Here is a 14,551-nt window from a genome sequence, read left to right as displayed (position 1 = left end):
CTTGTTGGCAACTATATATCAACAAATTATATACAATACAATTGGAGATAATCAATAGAGAGAGGACGCTAGAATTAAGGAGGAATGGGAAAAGCTTTCTGTAGAAGGTAGGAGTATACTTGGGACTTGAAGAAAATGATACAGCAAAGAACTAATGAAGTTGGGACTAAAACCCAAGACTGTGCAGTCCCAGCCCTGTGTTTTTTTTTTGTAAATCAAGTTTCCTCCTTGTAGAGGCATAACCAAAGAGTATCACCTGAGCTGGGTATATATATCAAATATCTCTCTAATTGTTTAATTATTTTTATTTATATAAAATATTTTATAGTTGTCTCTACATAGGTTTTAAAGTGCCTTGATAAGTTAATTCCCAAGTATTTGACATTTTTTTATTATAAGTCATATTTATGTTTCTATCACTTCTATCAATTGTTTTCGGTATTGATCTGTAGAAATACCAACGATATTCGTGGATTTATGTTATGTCTTATATTTATTACCTTAATTTGTCTTTTTGTTGTTTCTTCATATTAACTGCAAATAAAGATAATTTAACTGTTTTGCTTCTGCTCATTAGTTTAATTTTGTCTTTTCATTTTATTGCTTTAGTGAGTTTATTTAAAAACCAACAGTCAACAAGCATTTATTTTTAATATGTATTGAATTTCCCCCAACTACATGTTAAAATTTTTTAACATTAAAAAAACTTTGAGTTCCAAATTCTATTCCTTCTTTCCATCCTTTTCCCCTTCTCTCCTCCTTGAGATGTTAAGCAATCAGACACAGGTCATACATGTGCAATCATGTATAACATTTTCATCTTAGTCATTTTGTACAAGAAAACTTGAATAAAGAAGATGAATGAAAGAAAGTGAAAATAGCATGTTTCAGTCTGTATTCAAACAACATCAGTTTTTTCTCTGGTGGCAGATAGTATCCTGCATCATTAGTCCTTTGGGATTGTCTTGGATCATTGTATTGCTGAGAATAGCTGTAATTCACAGTTCTTCATCCTACAATATTGCTTCTACTGTTTATAATGTTCTCCTGGTTCTACTTACTTTGCTTGGTATCAGTTCAAGTAAGTCTTTCCAGGTTTTTCTAAAATCATCTTGCTTGTTATTTATTATAGCACAATAATATGCCATCACAATCATATACCACAGCTCGTTCATCCATTCCCCAATTGATGAGCATCCCTTTGATATCCAAATCTTAGCCACCACAAAAAGAGCTGCTATAAACATTTTTGTGCAAAGAGGTCTCCCCCTCTCTTTTTGATGTCTTTTGGATATAGACCTAGCAGTGGTATTGCTGGATTAAAGGGTATGCAGTTTTATAGCCCTTTGGGTGTAGTTCCAAATTGCTCTCCAGAATGGTTGGATCAGTTCATAGTTCCACCAACAGTGCATTAGTGCCCCACTTTTCCCACATCCCCTCCAAAATCCATCATTTCCCTTTTTTGCCATATTAGACAATCCAGTAAGTGTGAGGTGGTACCTCAGAGTTATTTCAATTTGCATTTCTCTAATCAATAATTATGTAGAGCATTTTCATATGACTATAGATAACTTTGATTATTTTGTTTGAAAATTGCCTTCAACAAGCATTTATTAAGTGCCTATCATCTGCCAGGGACTGGAAATACTAAAAATGGGGCTCTCAAGGAACTCACAGTTTAATGAATGAGATGTTGTTTAAGTATCCTGCAAACAAGATATATTCAGTGTAAATTGGAGAATTTCAGACATTTGTCATAGCCAGTGAAAAAAAACTGGAGTCACAAGATGGAGAGGATAAGGAAGAGCAAGGAAGCCAGAGTCACTTAATCACAGAATATATGGTGGAAAGTAAGGTGTAAGAAGACTGGAAAGGAAGGAAGGGCTGTGTTATGAAGGGTTTTGTATACTAATTGGAGAATTTTATATTCTGATGTTGGTAGTGATAGGGAGTCACTGAAGTTGAGGGAGAGAGAGAGAGAGAGAGAGAGAGAGACAGAGAGAGAGAGGGAGAGAGAGACTGACTCAGACCTGTGCTTTAGAAAAATCATTGTGATAAGGGCCTGAAGCAGAGTGGTGGCAGTGGCAAAGAAGAGAAGCAGGTGTATAGGATATGAAGGTAAAATAGATAGTACTTGGCATCAGATTGCATATGGAAGGTGAGAGAGAGTGAGAAGTCAAAGATGACACCTGGGTTGTGAGCTGGAGTGATTCAGAATGTAGTGGTGCCCACAGTAGTAAGAGGGAAGTTAGTAAGAGGGGAGGCAGGGAATGATAACAAAATTCAGTTCTGGGTGTGTTGAGTTTAATATGTCTGTGGAACATCTAGTTGCAGATGTCCAATATGCAGTTACAGGTGCGAGACTAGAGGTTAGGAGAGACATCAGGGTAGGAAAAATATGTCTGACAATCATCTACACGGAGATGATAATTAAATCCATGGGAGCTGATGAATTGCCACATCAAATAGTATAGAAGGAGAAGACAACAGGGTCTAAGACAAAGCCTGAGAAGATACCCACAAGTAGTGGGCATTATCTTGATGACTATGATCCAGCGAAGGAGACAGAAAAATGGTTTGGCATGACAAAGACAAAGCAGTGCCGGTAAAACCGGAAGAGAAGAGTATCAAAAAGAGTAAATGACAATGTTAAAGGCTGCAGAGAGGTTAAGAAGGATGAAGACTGAGAAAAAATCATTAGATTTGTCAATTAAGAGATTATTGGTAACTTTGGAGGGAGAAGGTTCAGTTGAATGATGAGGTTATTAATCAGTGTGTAGAGAGTTATGAACAATGCCAGGAAAGGAAATGGAGACATCTATTGTAGATAGCCATCCTGAGGAGTTATGCCACAAAAGAGAGGAGAGATATGGGATTACAGCTATCAGGGATGGATGCATCAAGTGAAGATTTCTTAAGGATGGGAGAGACATGGGCATGTTTGTAAGTGGTAGCAAAGGCACCAATTGATGGGGAACGATTGAAGATTAGTGACAATAGACATGAAAAAGGGAGCAATGTGCTGGAGATGGAAAGGATTCAAGAGAAAGGTCACCTCTTTGTGTGAGATAGATGTGAATGAGATAATGGGAAGAGGCGTTTATTTAATATCAGCACTGGGGAGCTTCTTTGTAGGAAAACCTCTAATGTTTCTACATTAAATAAAATGCTAATTCTTTATTTTAAATAAGAACTTTTTATTCTGCTAAAGAAAAAGCTTTCTACTCCTAAGAAAGTAAATTTATTAAATTTATTTATTTATAGCTATTAAATTTGTTAAAATTTTGGAGGCCATTTATTGATATAATTACCTTATGTTTATGTATTGTATTATATGCCTCAGTATGCTGAGTTCTTATTATTGAGCCATCCTTAATTTTTTGACATAAAGCCTTATTATCCTAAGATCATAGAACTAGACTTTCAAGGGACCTTGAAATTGATCTAATCCAACTTATTGAGATCCAAGAAGGTTAAATGACTTATCTAAGTTCACACAGGTAGTATCACACATAGAATTGAAATTCATGTTCTCTGAATCCAGATCCAGTGCTTTTTGCTCTGTAACTGCATTCCTTCTTGATGATAATGATTAATTCTTGATAAATTGCTGAATGTTACCTAGTAGTATCTTATCCAATATTTTCTAATGTTGATGGTTAATGATAGTGGTATGTATTTTTCTTTCTTTTTCTTTTTACATTTTCTTAATTTTTTTTCTTTTTACATTTTTGTAAATTTTTAGAGGAGGACCCGATTTTCTTCATTGAATCTCTAACTTCTAAAATAATTTTATGATATAGGAATTTTTTTCCTTTGATGAATCTTTCCTAGTATTTCATTGTGATCTTATATTGTTCTTTTATATGGCAACTTGTTAATAATAATTTAATTTTCTCCTGAGATTTGTTTATCTGTGTTATCTATTTTCTATTTAATTTTTTGAGAATTTTATATTTTAATATTATAAGTTTTATTGGCATTTATCTAGTTGGTCATAATGGTGTCTGATTTTTTAAATATAAATTTATTTTTTATTTTTAGTTTACAACACTCAGTTCCACAAGTTTTTGGGTTCCAAATTTCCTCTCCCTCCCCCTTCTCTCCCCTCCCCACCAAGACGGCATGTAATCCAATGTAGGTTCTACATATACCTTCACGTTGAAATTATTTACCTAATAGTCCAGTTGTAAAGAATTATAACCAATGGAATGAGTGATGAGAAAGAAGAAACAAAAGCAAAAAAGAAGAAAAAAAAAAGAGAGCAAATAGTTTGCCTCAGCCTGTATTCAGACTCCATAATTCTTTCTCTGGATGTGCATAGCTTTTTCTGTTATGAGTCTTTTGGAGCTCTTTTTTTTTAAGAATTTAATTTATTTATTTAACATATTTAGTTTTCAGCATTGGTTTTCACAAGGGTTTGAATTACAAATTTTCTCCCCATTTCTGCCCTCCCCCTCCAAGATGGCGTATATTCTGGTTGCCCTGTTACCCAGTCAGCCCTCCCTTCTGTCACCCCACTCCCCTCCCATCCCCTTTTCCTTTCCTTTCTTGTAGGGCAAGATAAAGTTCTACGCCCCATTGCCTGTGTATCTTATTTTCTAGTTGCATGCAAAAACTTTTTTTTTTTTTGTTTTTGAAACTTTTTAAAACTTTGTTTTTAAAACTTTGAGTTCCAAATTCTCCCCCCTCCTCCCTTCCCACCCACCCTCCCTAAGAAGTCAAGCAATTCAACACAGGCCACATGTGTATCATTGTGTATAACCCTTCCACAATACTCATGTTGTGAAAGACTCACTGTATTTTGCTCCTTCCCAACCCATCCCCCTTTATTGAATTTTCTCCCTTGACCCTGTCCCCTTTCAAAAGTGTTTGTTTTTGATTACCTCCACCCCCATCTGCCCTCCCCTCCATCATCCCCCCCCCCTTTTTTATCTTCTTCCCTCTTCTTTCCTGTGTGGTAGGATACTTAATTGAGTATGTATGGTATTCCCTCCTCAGGCCAAATCTGATGAGAGCAAGATTCACTCATTCCCCCCTCACCTGCCCTCTCCCCTCCTCCCACAGAACTGCTTCCTCTTGCCACCTTTATGTGAGATAATCCACCCCATTCTATCTCTCCCTATTTCCCTCTCTCAATATATTCCTCTCTCATCCCTTAATTTGATTCTCTCTCTCTCTCTCTCTCTCTCTCTCTCTCTCTCTCTCTCTCTATATATATATATATGTATATATATATATATATATACCCATACATATATACATACATACACATTCACTTATATATATGTATATACATAAACATATATATATATACACAAACATATATATATGCATATTCCCTTCAGCTACCCTAATACTGAGGTCTCATGAATCATACCCATCATCTTTCCATGTAGGAATGTAAACAAAACAGTTCAACTTTAGTAAGTCCCTCGCAATTTCTTTTTCTTGTTCTTTTTCTTGATTGCCTTTTCATGCTTCTCTTGATTCTTGTGTTTGAAAGTCAAATTTTCTATTCAGTTCTGGTCTTTTCACTGAGAAAGTTTGAAAGTCCTCTATTTTATTGAAAATCCATATTTTGCCTTGGAGCATGATACTCAGTTTTGCTGGGTAGGTGATTCTAGGTTTTAATCCTAGCTCCACTGACCTCCGGAATAATCATATTCCAAGCCCTTCGATCTCTTAATGTAGAAGCTGCCAGATCTTGGATTATTCTGATTATGTTTCCACAATACTCAAATTGTTTCTTTCTGGCTGCTTGCAGTATTTTCTCCTTGATCTGGGAGCTCTGGAATTTGGTGACAATATTCCTAGGAGATTTCTTTTTGGGATCTATTTGAGGAGGCGATCTGTGGATTCTTTCAATTTCTATTTTGCCCCCTGGCTCTAGAATATCAGGGCAGTTCTCCTTGATAATTTCTTGAAAGATGATATCTGGGCTCTTTTTTTGATCATGGCTTTCAGGTAGTCCAATAATTTTTAAATTATCTCTCCTGGATCTATTTTCCAGGTCAGTGGTTTTTCCAAGGAGATATTTCACATTGTCTTCCATTTTTTCATTCCTTTGGTTCTGTTTTATAATATCTTGGTTTCTCATAAAGTCGCTAGCTTCCACTTGCTCCAATCTAATTTTTAAGGTAGTATTTTCTTCAGTAGTCCATTGGACCTCCTTTTCCATTTGGCTAATTCTGCCTTTCAAGGCATTCTTCTCCTCATTGGCTTTTTGGAGCTCTTTTGCCATTTGAGTTAGTCTATTTTTTAAGGTGTTGTTTTCTTCAGTGTATTTTTCAGTATTTTTTTGGGTCTCCTTTAGCAAGTCATTGACTTGTTTTTCATGGTTTTCTCGCATCCTTCTCATTTCTCTTCCCAATTTTTCCTCTACTTCTCTAACTAGCTTTTCCAAATCCTTTTGGAGCTCTTCCATGGCCTGGGACCTGTTCATGTTTTTCTTGGAGGCTTCTGTTGTAGGCCCTATGACTTTGTTGTCTTCTTTAGGCTGTATGTTTTGGTCCTCTTTGTCACCAAAGAAAGAATCCAAAGTCTGAGACTGAATCTGGGTGCGTTTTCGCTGCCTGGCCATATTCCCAACCAACTAACTTGGCCCTTGAGTTTTTCAGCGGGGTATGACTGCTTGTAGACTAGAGAGTTCTATGTTCCACGTTTGCGGGGGAGGTGCCAGCTCTGCCACACCAGCACTACTCCTTCCCCAAGAACCCCCAACCCAGACTGGGCTTAAATCTTCAGCAGGCTGTGCACTCCTGCTCTGATCTGCCACTTAATTCCTCCCACCAGGTGGGCCTGGGACCGGAAACAACTGCAGCTGTAGTTCTGTAGCTGCCCTACCTCTGCTGCCCCTGGGGTCGGTAGCCGAACTGAGAACTCCTTCCACTCCCGCAGCTTTTCCCACTAACCTTCTCTGTTGTCTTTGGTGTTTGTGGGTTGAGAGGTCTGGTAACTGCCGCAGCTCACTGATTCAGGGCGCTAGGGCATGCTCTGTCCGGCTCCTGGTCTGGTTGATTCACGCCACTCACGCTGGGCTCTGCTCCGCTCAGTTCCCAGCTCCCAGCTCCCAGCTCCCAGCTCCCAGCTCTGTGTGGGATAGACCTCACCCAGAGACCATCCAGGCTGTCCTGGGCTGGAGCCCTGCTTCCCTCTGCTGTTTTTGTGGGTTCTGCAGTTCTAGAATTGGTTTACATCCATTTTTTATAGGTTTTTGGAGGGACTCGGCAGGGAGCTCACACTAGTCTCTGGTTTCCTGCCGCATCTTCTTGGAGCTGTCTTTGAACCTTGCATTGATGAGAGGAGCCAAGTCTATCGGTGTTAGTCCTTACAGATGCCATTTGTCTGTAATCATGTATAATCATCTCCTGGTTCTACTCCCCTCACTCTGCATCAGTTCATTTAAATCTTTCCAGGTTGTAATGAAGTCCATCTGCTCCTCATTTCTTATAGCACAATAGTATTCCATTACATTCATATACCATGATTTGTTTAGCCATTCCCCAGTTGATGGATATCCCCTTGATTTCTAATTCTTTGCCACCACAAAAAGAGGTGCTATAAATGTTTTTGTACATACTGGTCTATTTCCTGCTTGTGTGATCTCTTTGGGATACTGCCCTAGAAGTGGTATTGCTGGGACAAAGGGTTTGTACATTTTTATGGTCCCTGATTTTTAAAAAAATTCTTCACTAATTGTGATCTCTGATTTTAAAATTTTGATTATATTCATTTTTAAAAATTAATTTTATTAATGGCACAATCATCTTACTGACTCATTTATTAATCTGATTATTTTCTATTTTTATAAATTTCTCCTTTGTGATGATTTTTTTTGCTTTGTGCTTGCTTTTGGTGAGTCAATTTGTTTATTTTCTAATTAGCTTATTGATAGCAATAGGATTCATTAATTTTCTATTATTTTATTATATTTATAAAAGATTTAGGAATATCATTTTGGTTCTGAGTTTTGATTTGACTGCATCCTAATACATCATGACAGGTAAAAGCAACCCATTTGCCCAATAATTGTGGAACACCTAAAGGAATTGTGGTATATGAATATAAGGTACACATTGAGATGTGTTGTATACATACATATGTATATATACACACATACAGACATATATACTGACACAATTTTTGTATTGTTTCTATAATTTGCTTTTTAAATCAACTGTTATTCCATAATTACTTTTTTCTATTTAGTTCTATGTCTTCATCTTGCTTTTCTTAGAGATCACTGTTGTTTACTGTGTTTTAGTCCTTAACTATAGCATTTTAAATTTTTATTTTTCTCATTTGATGTCTAATATTCTTTTATCTCAGGTAATTGATTTTTATAAATGTTCCATGTGTATTTTAAAAAGGTTGTTCCCTACTTATGTCTTTCAATTCTGCCCATACGTCTATCAAATTCAATTTCAATGTGCTATTCTATCAGTGATTTTTTCATTTATATTTTTGCTTGATTTATCATATTCCATTAGTTGAGTGTTGAAATACTTGTGATCATCATTTTTCTTTTTATTGAGAGTTAAATGCATTTATATTTGAAGTTATAATCATTATATATGTCTCATTGGGCAGCTAGGTAGATAGAGTGGATAGAGTGCTGGGTCCAAAGTGAGGAAGACTTATCGTCTTGAATTCAAATCTGTCCTCAGACTCACACTAACTGTGTGGCTGTAGGCAAGTCACTTAACGCTGTTCACCTCAGTTTCTCGTATATACAATGAACTGGAGAAAGAAATGGTAAACCCCTCCAGTATCTTTCCCAAGAAAATTGCAAATGGGGGCATGAAGAGTCAGACATAACTGAAATGACTTAACAACAAAATATGTCTTACCCTTTCCCTTTGTTAAATTATTCATTTTGTCAGAAGGGAATGTAATCTTCCTTTTTAACTAATACTAATATTTCCCTAACTGTAACGTATGTCATACAACATTAAACACAGTTCCTATATTTAAATTATTATGAAATACATTTTACAAAAATTGGAGTCCTTTCCCCTTATCCATATTTAAGATCATTGTGCCACTCATACTGAACCCTCTTCTGCACACTATCTTTTTTCCTTGACTTTTTTCTTTGTTTATTTTTGTGTATAGGCTAAAACCAACTTATTCTTTCTCTCCCTCCTCCTTTTGCCGAAGCCCCATTTGTATCATTCAGCTGTTGATCAAAGTAACATTTGTATTCTTTTTCACATTACATCTCAATTTCCATTTCCTAATTCCACAATTGCATCAAGCTATTAAGTAATTTATCATAGTTTCAAGTTGCATGTTGATTTGAGTATGGATACTCTTTTTGTTTTTTTTTTTATATGAACAATTTCTATGCAGTTTTTTTTTTCTACCACCATTCTTCAAATTTATGGCTGCTAGAGAGCTGGATTTATAATTACAAAGATCTGAGTTTAAATCTTTCTTCAGACGTTAGTTGTGTGATCCTGAGCAAGTCTCTCACCCTCTATTTCTGCATTTAATCTTGAAGGATTTCAACATTCAAGTTTAAAATATTATAATCCTTTGTCAGTTTTTAAATGTGGACAAAGTCTTATGTCTCAGCCTTCAGCATATTATTGCAGCTTTTTTCATTTCTAATTTTTACAAAAAACTTCTTTGTTTTGATTTTTCTATGTATGTGTTGGTTTTCTTTTGGTTGTCTGTCAAATTATGTTGCATTCTCAAAACTGACAGTAATATATTTACTGCAGCTGACCATTATGAAGTCAGGAGTCAAACTGAATTTCAGGTGCATATTTATTAGAGGCCCTTACATTCTGCTGATTTCTAATTTTTTTCAATACTTCTGAATTTTTCTTTTACAATTTCTTGAAATATCATGGTAAAATTATTTCCTTGTTTGAGAAGTCCAGTAATTTTTAAAAAAATTATTTTATTTTATTTTTACTTTACTAAAATCTATTTTCCTTCCATTCCTCCTCACCCACTCTCCATTGGAATAAAAGAAAAACAAAACCTCTGTAACAAATATGCATAAGGAAAGCACATTCTTCCATTGGCCATCTCCAAGAAATACAGGACTTAGTCTACACTTGGAGTCTGTCACACTGCTGTAAAGAAGTAGGTAGCATATTTCATCCTTAGGTATTTGGAATTCTAATTGGTCATTATGCTGATCAGAATTCTTATGTCTTTTCAAGTTGTTTGTTTCTACAGCCAATGGTTAAAAAGTATTTATATCATTTTATGATCTTATTTTATAAATTATTCTTCTGGTTCTGTTCACTTTTCATTGGTTCATGAAAGTCTTCCCAGGTTTCTCTGAAACTGGTTCTTTCTTTATATCTTACAGCACAAGAAATTATTTCTCCTTATTGGCCCAAATCAACTTATTCTTCATCTCCTCCTTCTTCTGTGACCCAAGTCCATTTGTGTCATTCAGCTGTTGATCAAAGTAACATTTCTATTGTTTTTCATATTACATTTCAATTTACATCCCCAATGTAATCTCCATTCTCTAACTTCCCAATTACATTGAGATATTAATTCATTCTGTTGATTTCTAATTTTTTCCATATTTCTGAAAAATTTTCTTGTACAGCTTCTTAAAATATCATGGTAAAATTATTTTCTTTCTTGAGAAGTCTGAAAATTTTTCATTAAAATTAAATTTTATTACATTTTTTAATCTTACTACAATTTATTTTCTTTGCATTTCTTTCCACTCCCTCTCCAATGGAAAAAAAGAAAAACAAACCCTCATAACAAATATGCATAAATGAGCAAAATGAATTTTTGCATTGGACATCTCCAAGAAATATGGGACTTGGTCTGCACTTTGAGTTCATCACAATTCTGTAAGGAGGTAGGTAACATGTTTCATCCTTGGGTGTTTGGAATCTTGGTTGGTTTTTATGTTGATCAGAATAATTCTGATCAATGTAATTCCATCACATTCATATACAATAATTTGTTCAACCATTACACAAATGATAGGCATCCCTTTAGTTTTCAGTCCTTGCTGCCACAAAATAACTGCTATTGATACTTTTGTATGTATTGATTCTTTTCCTCTTTCTTCAATCTGTTTGGGGTACAGGCTTAATAGTAGCATCACTGGTCAAATGGCATGTACAGTTTAGTAAATTTTGGTGCATGGTTCCAAATTGTTTTACATAATAGCTGGACCAATTCACAGTTTTATCAACAGAACAATAAAGTGTTGTTTCCCCCATGACCATTCTGATATTTAACATTTTCCATTTTGCCAATGCAATGGGTATGAGGTGGAACCAAGTCAGATAGTACTGACAATATCCATTCTTGTTTCTGTTAGACCTGTCATCTCAGTCTCTGTAGATTGCTCCCTGCCCCACGTTGTATAATTTGCTGAGCTTGTTTTTCTGCTTCCTCTGACATCTTGTCCTTATTTTTGTCCCCAAACTTTAGGTGAAATGCCTAATTATATTTACTCCAACTAATGTCTCATCTCATTGGGAATAATATAGTTTGGGATTTCCTCCAGAACTGTTTATGAACCATAAAAGAAAAATTTTACTTTATAGTTACTGCTAGCTGTTAATCTGAAATGACATTATTCCACTTTAAGGTCCTCTTGTCTTAACCATACTTGTCTCTAAATGACTTTTAGGTTATTTCTTAAAATACAAGTCATTTTCCAAGGACAAAGATCTATTACCACTGAGGATCTTTAAAAGAGTTTATCTCATGCTTTCAAGGCAATTTTCAAAAGAAACTTCACAGAATTATTTTGGACAATGACAAGACCTATAGTGAATATCTTTATTCTCTTTTGCATTTCTTGGAATTAACACCTTTATCTCCTATTTATCTCATTAGTTCAACATTTCACATTCCAGTCAAATGACATTCCTCTGTTTACAGCATCTCTTTCACCTCTAGAATATTTAGGTTGAGCTTAAGAAGCCCTGGATCTGGAATCAGTAAGACCTGTGCTTAAAATGTACCCTAACCACATCAATTGTGTGATCCTGGGCAAGTCACTTAATTCCACCCCCAGTTTCCTTATCTATAAAATTATTGTGTTGGACTAGATTAGTTTAAAGATCCCTTTGAGTTTTATTGTTTTCGGGATCCTGTGATGAGTTTTGGGTATTTGGGTATTTGTTAAAAATGCAGCATCCTGCTTTTATACTCATACCTTATCCATCAAGAGAAAGAGAAGCAGAAGCAAAGAAAGCAATATTGAACAATTTCGGAGATCATGTGAATGTTGCTTGGTTTGTGACGCATTAAGGTGATATTTGACTTTACTAATTTGTACATCCTTCAATCCATGCTATTAATGTTATTCTCATGAATTCTGATTCTTGTATCATCTTTTTCCTTTAGGTAGGGTCATATCCACCTGTGCCTATTGGAGTCAATGGATGGAGAGAATCATTCTATAGTATCTCAGTTTGTGTTCCTTGGGCTCTCTGATTCATGGGAGATTCAGTGTTTCCTCTTTGTGTCCTCATCTGTACTCTATGCAGTGAGCATTCTGGGAAACATGCTCATTTTGCTCACCGTGACCTTCGATTATCATTTACACTCACCTATGTATATCCTGCTCGCCAACCTCTCTTTGATTGACTTAGGTTTTGGCTCAGTTACAGCCCCCAAAATGATTTATGATATTTTCAGGAAGCATAAATTAATTTCTTTTGGGGGTTGTATTGCTCAAATCTTCCTCATTCATGCATTTGGTGGCACTGAGATGGTGTTGCTTATAGCCATGGCCTTTGACAGATATGTGGCCATATGTAAGCCTCTCTACTATTTGACCATTATGAACCCAAGAATGTGTATTTTCCTTTTGATTGTTGCCTGGATTATTGGCCTCATCCACTCCTTGATTCAATTGGCTTTTGTTGTGAACTTACCTTTCTGTGGTCCTAATGAATTGGACAGCTTTTTCTGTGACCTTCCTCGGTTCATCAAACTGGCCTGCACTGAGACTTATAGATTGCAGTTTATGGTCACTGCCAACAGTGGTTTCATTTCTCTTGGATCCTTCTGCACACTGATGATTTCCTACATTTTCATCCTGGTCACTGTTCAAAAACATTCTTTAGGTGGTTCTTCCAAGGCTCTTTCCACTCTGACAGCTCACATCACTGTGGTGGTTTTATTCTTTGGTCCATTGATATTTTTCTATACATGGCCATTTCCTACATCAAGCCTGGATAAGTTTCTTGCTATCTTTGATGCAGTTCTTACTCCATTTCTGAACCCAGTCATCTACACATTCAGGAACAAAGAGATGAAGGTAGCAATGGGAAGAGTCTGTAGCCAGCTTTTGAAGAAGGTTGTTTAAATTCATTTGGGGTAAAGGTTATCAATCCTGAGACTCTTCTTAAATCTGCTGTGTCCCAAATAATCCCATTGAAAGTTACATTGATATTTTAAACTCAACATATGTAATATGTAACATAACATAATAAAATATAATAATAGTTGGCGTTTATATAACTCTTTAGGGTTTGCAAAGCATTTTACAAAACCCTCTGAGGTTGGTGCTATTATAATATCCATATTAGAGATGAGGAAACTGATGAGGGAGGTTGTGACTTTCCCAGAGTGACACAGTTAGTAAATGTCTAAGGTAACATTTGAACTTGGGACTTTCTGACTTTAAGTCGAGTATGCTATCCATTATAGCATCTAATTGCCTCATTATGTTCCCACCCAACCTACACCTTTTCTGAACTTCTGTGTTTCTTCTGAGGACATCTCAATCTTCCCAGTCTTCTAGGTTTGTAATCTTTTATTTTTCCTTTGCTCTACACTTTCCCTCACCCCACCACATCCATCTATCCATATATATATATTTATATCCTCCCCACAGCTGTCAAAGTGGTTCTCCTTAAGCAGAATTCTGACAAAGTCACTCCCCTGCTCAATAAATACCAGTGGCTTCTTATTGCATCTAGTATAAAATATGAACTCTCTTGTTTTGACTCTTAAAGCCTTTCACATCCTGATCCAAAGTTACTTTTCAAACCTCATTATATATTACTCCCTTTTCCATAACCTATGGATATGATCCAATCAAAGCAGCTTTTTCTCTCTTCTTTTGATATGGCACTCCATCTATTACCTCTCTGCCTTTTCACTGGCCGTCCCCCATGGCTGAAATGCACCTTTTCCTCACCTATGCCTCACAAAATCAGAGCATTAGTTCAGGTACCTCAGTATTATCTGAACTATTTTAATAGCCCCTTAACTTCCCTTCTTCCTTTCATTTCAGCATCTCTCCATTCAAAGTAATCCTTCATAACAGTGGTGTCAAATTCGAACAGAAATGGATCCCTGCTGCCATATATTAACTTAGAAAATCACATGTTAACATTTTCTATGTTTTATTGTATTTTTATTTTATTTTAACTTATTTTGTATTTTACGTATTTTGTTAAATCTTTTAAAATTACATTTTAATCTGTTTTGGGAGTTTCATGGCTCCCCCTTGAAGTTGAGAGTTTGACACCTCTGTTTCACACAGTTGCCAAAATTATCTCAAGACATAAGTCTGAGCCCATCACTTCCTGTC

At 35.8% G+C, this 14,551-nt stretch overlaps 1 protein-coding gene across 1 annotated transcript; it reads left to right on the top strand.

Moving 5' to 3' along the window:
- Window positions 1-12,367: 12,367 nt before the first annotated feature.
- On the top strand, window positions 12,368-13,318 carry LOC118828864 (olfactory receptor 4F6-like). The gene has a single exon (XM_036735754.1). The coding sequence runs from the start codon at window positions 12,386-12,388 to the stop codon at window positions 13,316-13,318; it is 933 nt and encodes a 310-aa protein (XP_036591649.1). The 5' UTR covers window positions 12,368-12,385.
- The last annotated feature ends 1,233 nt before the right edge of the window (window positions 13,319-14,551 follow it).

The sequence above is a fragment of the Trichosurus vulpecula genome, chromosome 8 (assembly GCF_011100635.1).
Source record: "Trichosurus vulpecula isolate mTriVul1 chromosome 8, mTriVul1.pri, whole genome shotgun sequence".
NCBI lineage: Eukaryota > Metazoa > Chordata > Mammalia > Diprotodontia > Phalangeridae > Trichosurus > Trichosurus vulpecula.
The sequence above is the reverse complement of the archived record's forward strand: the minus strand, read 5'-3'. Positions and strand labels throughout refer to the sequence as shown.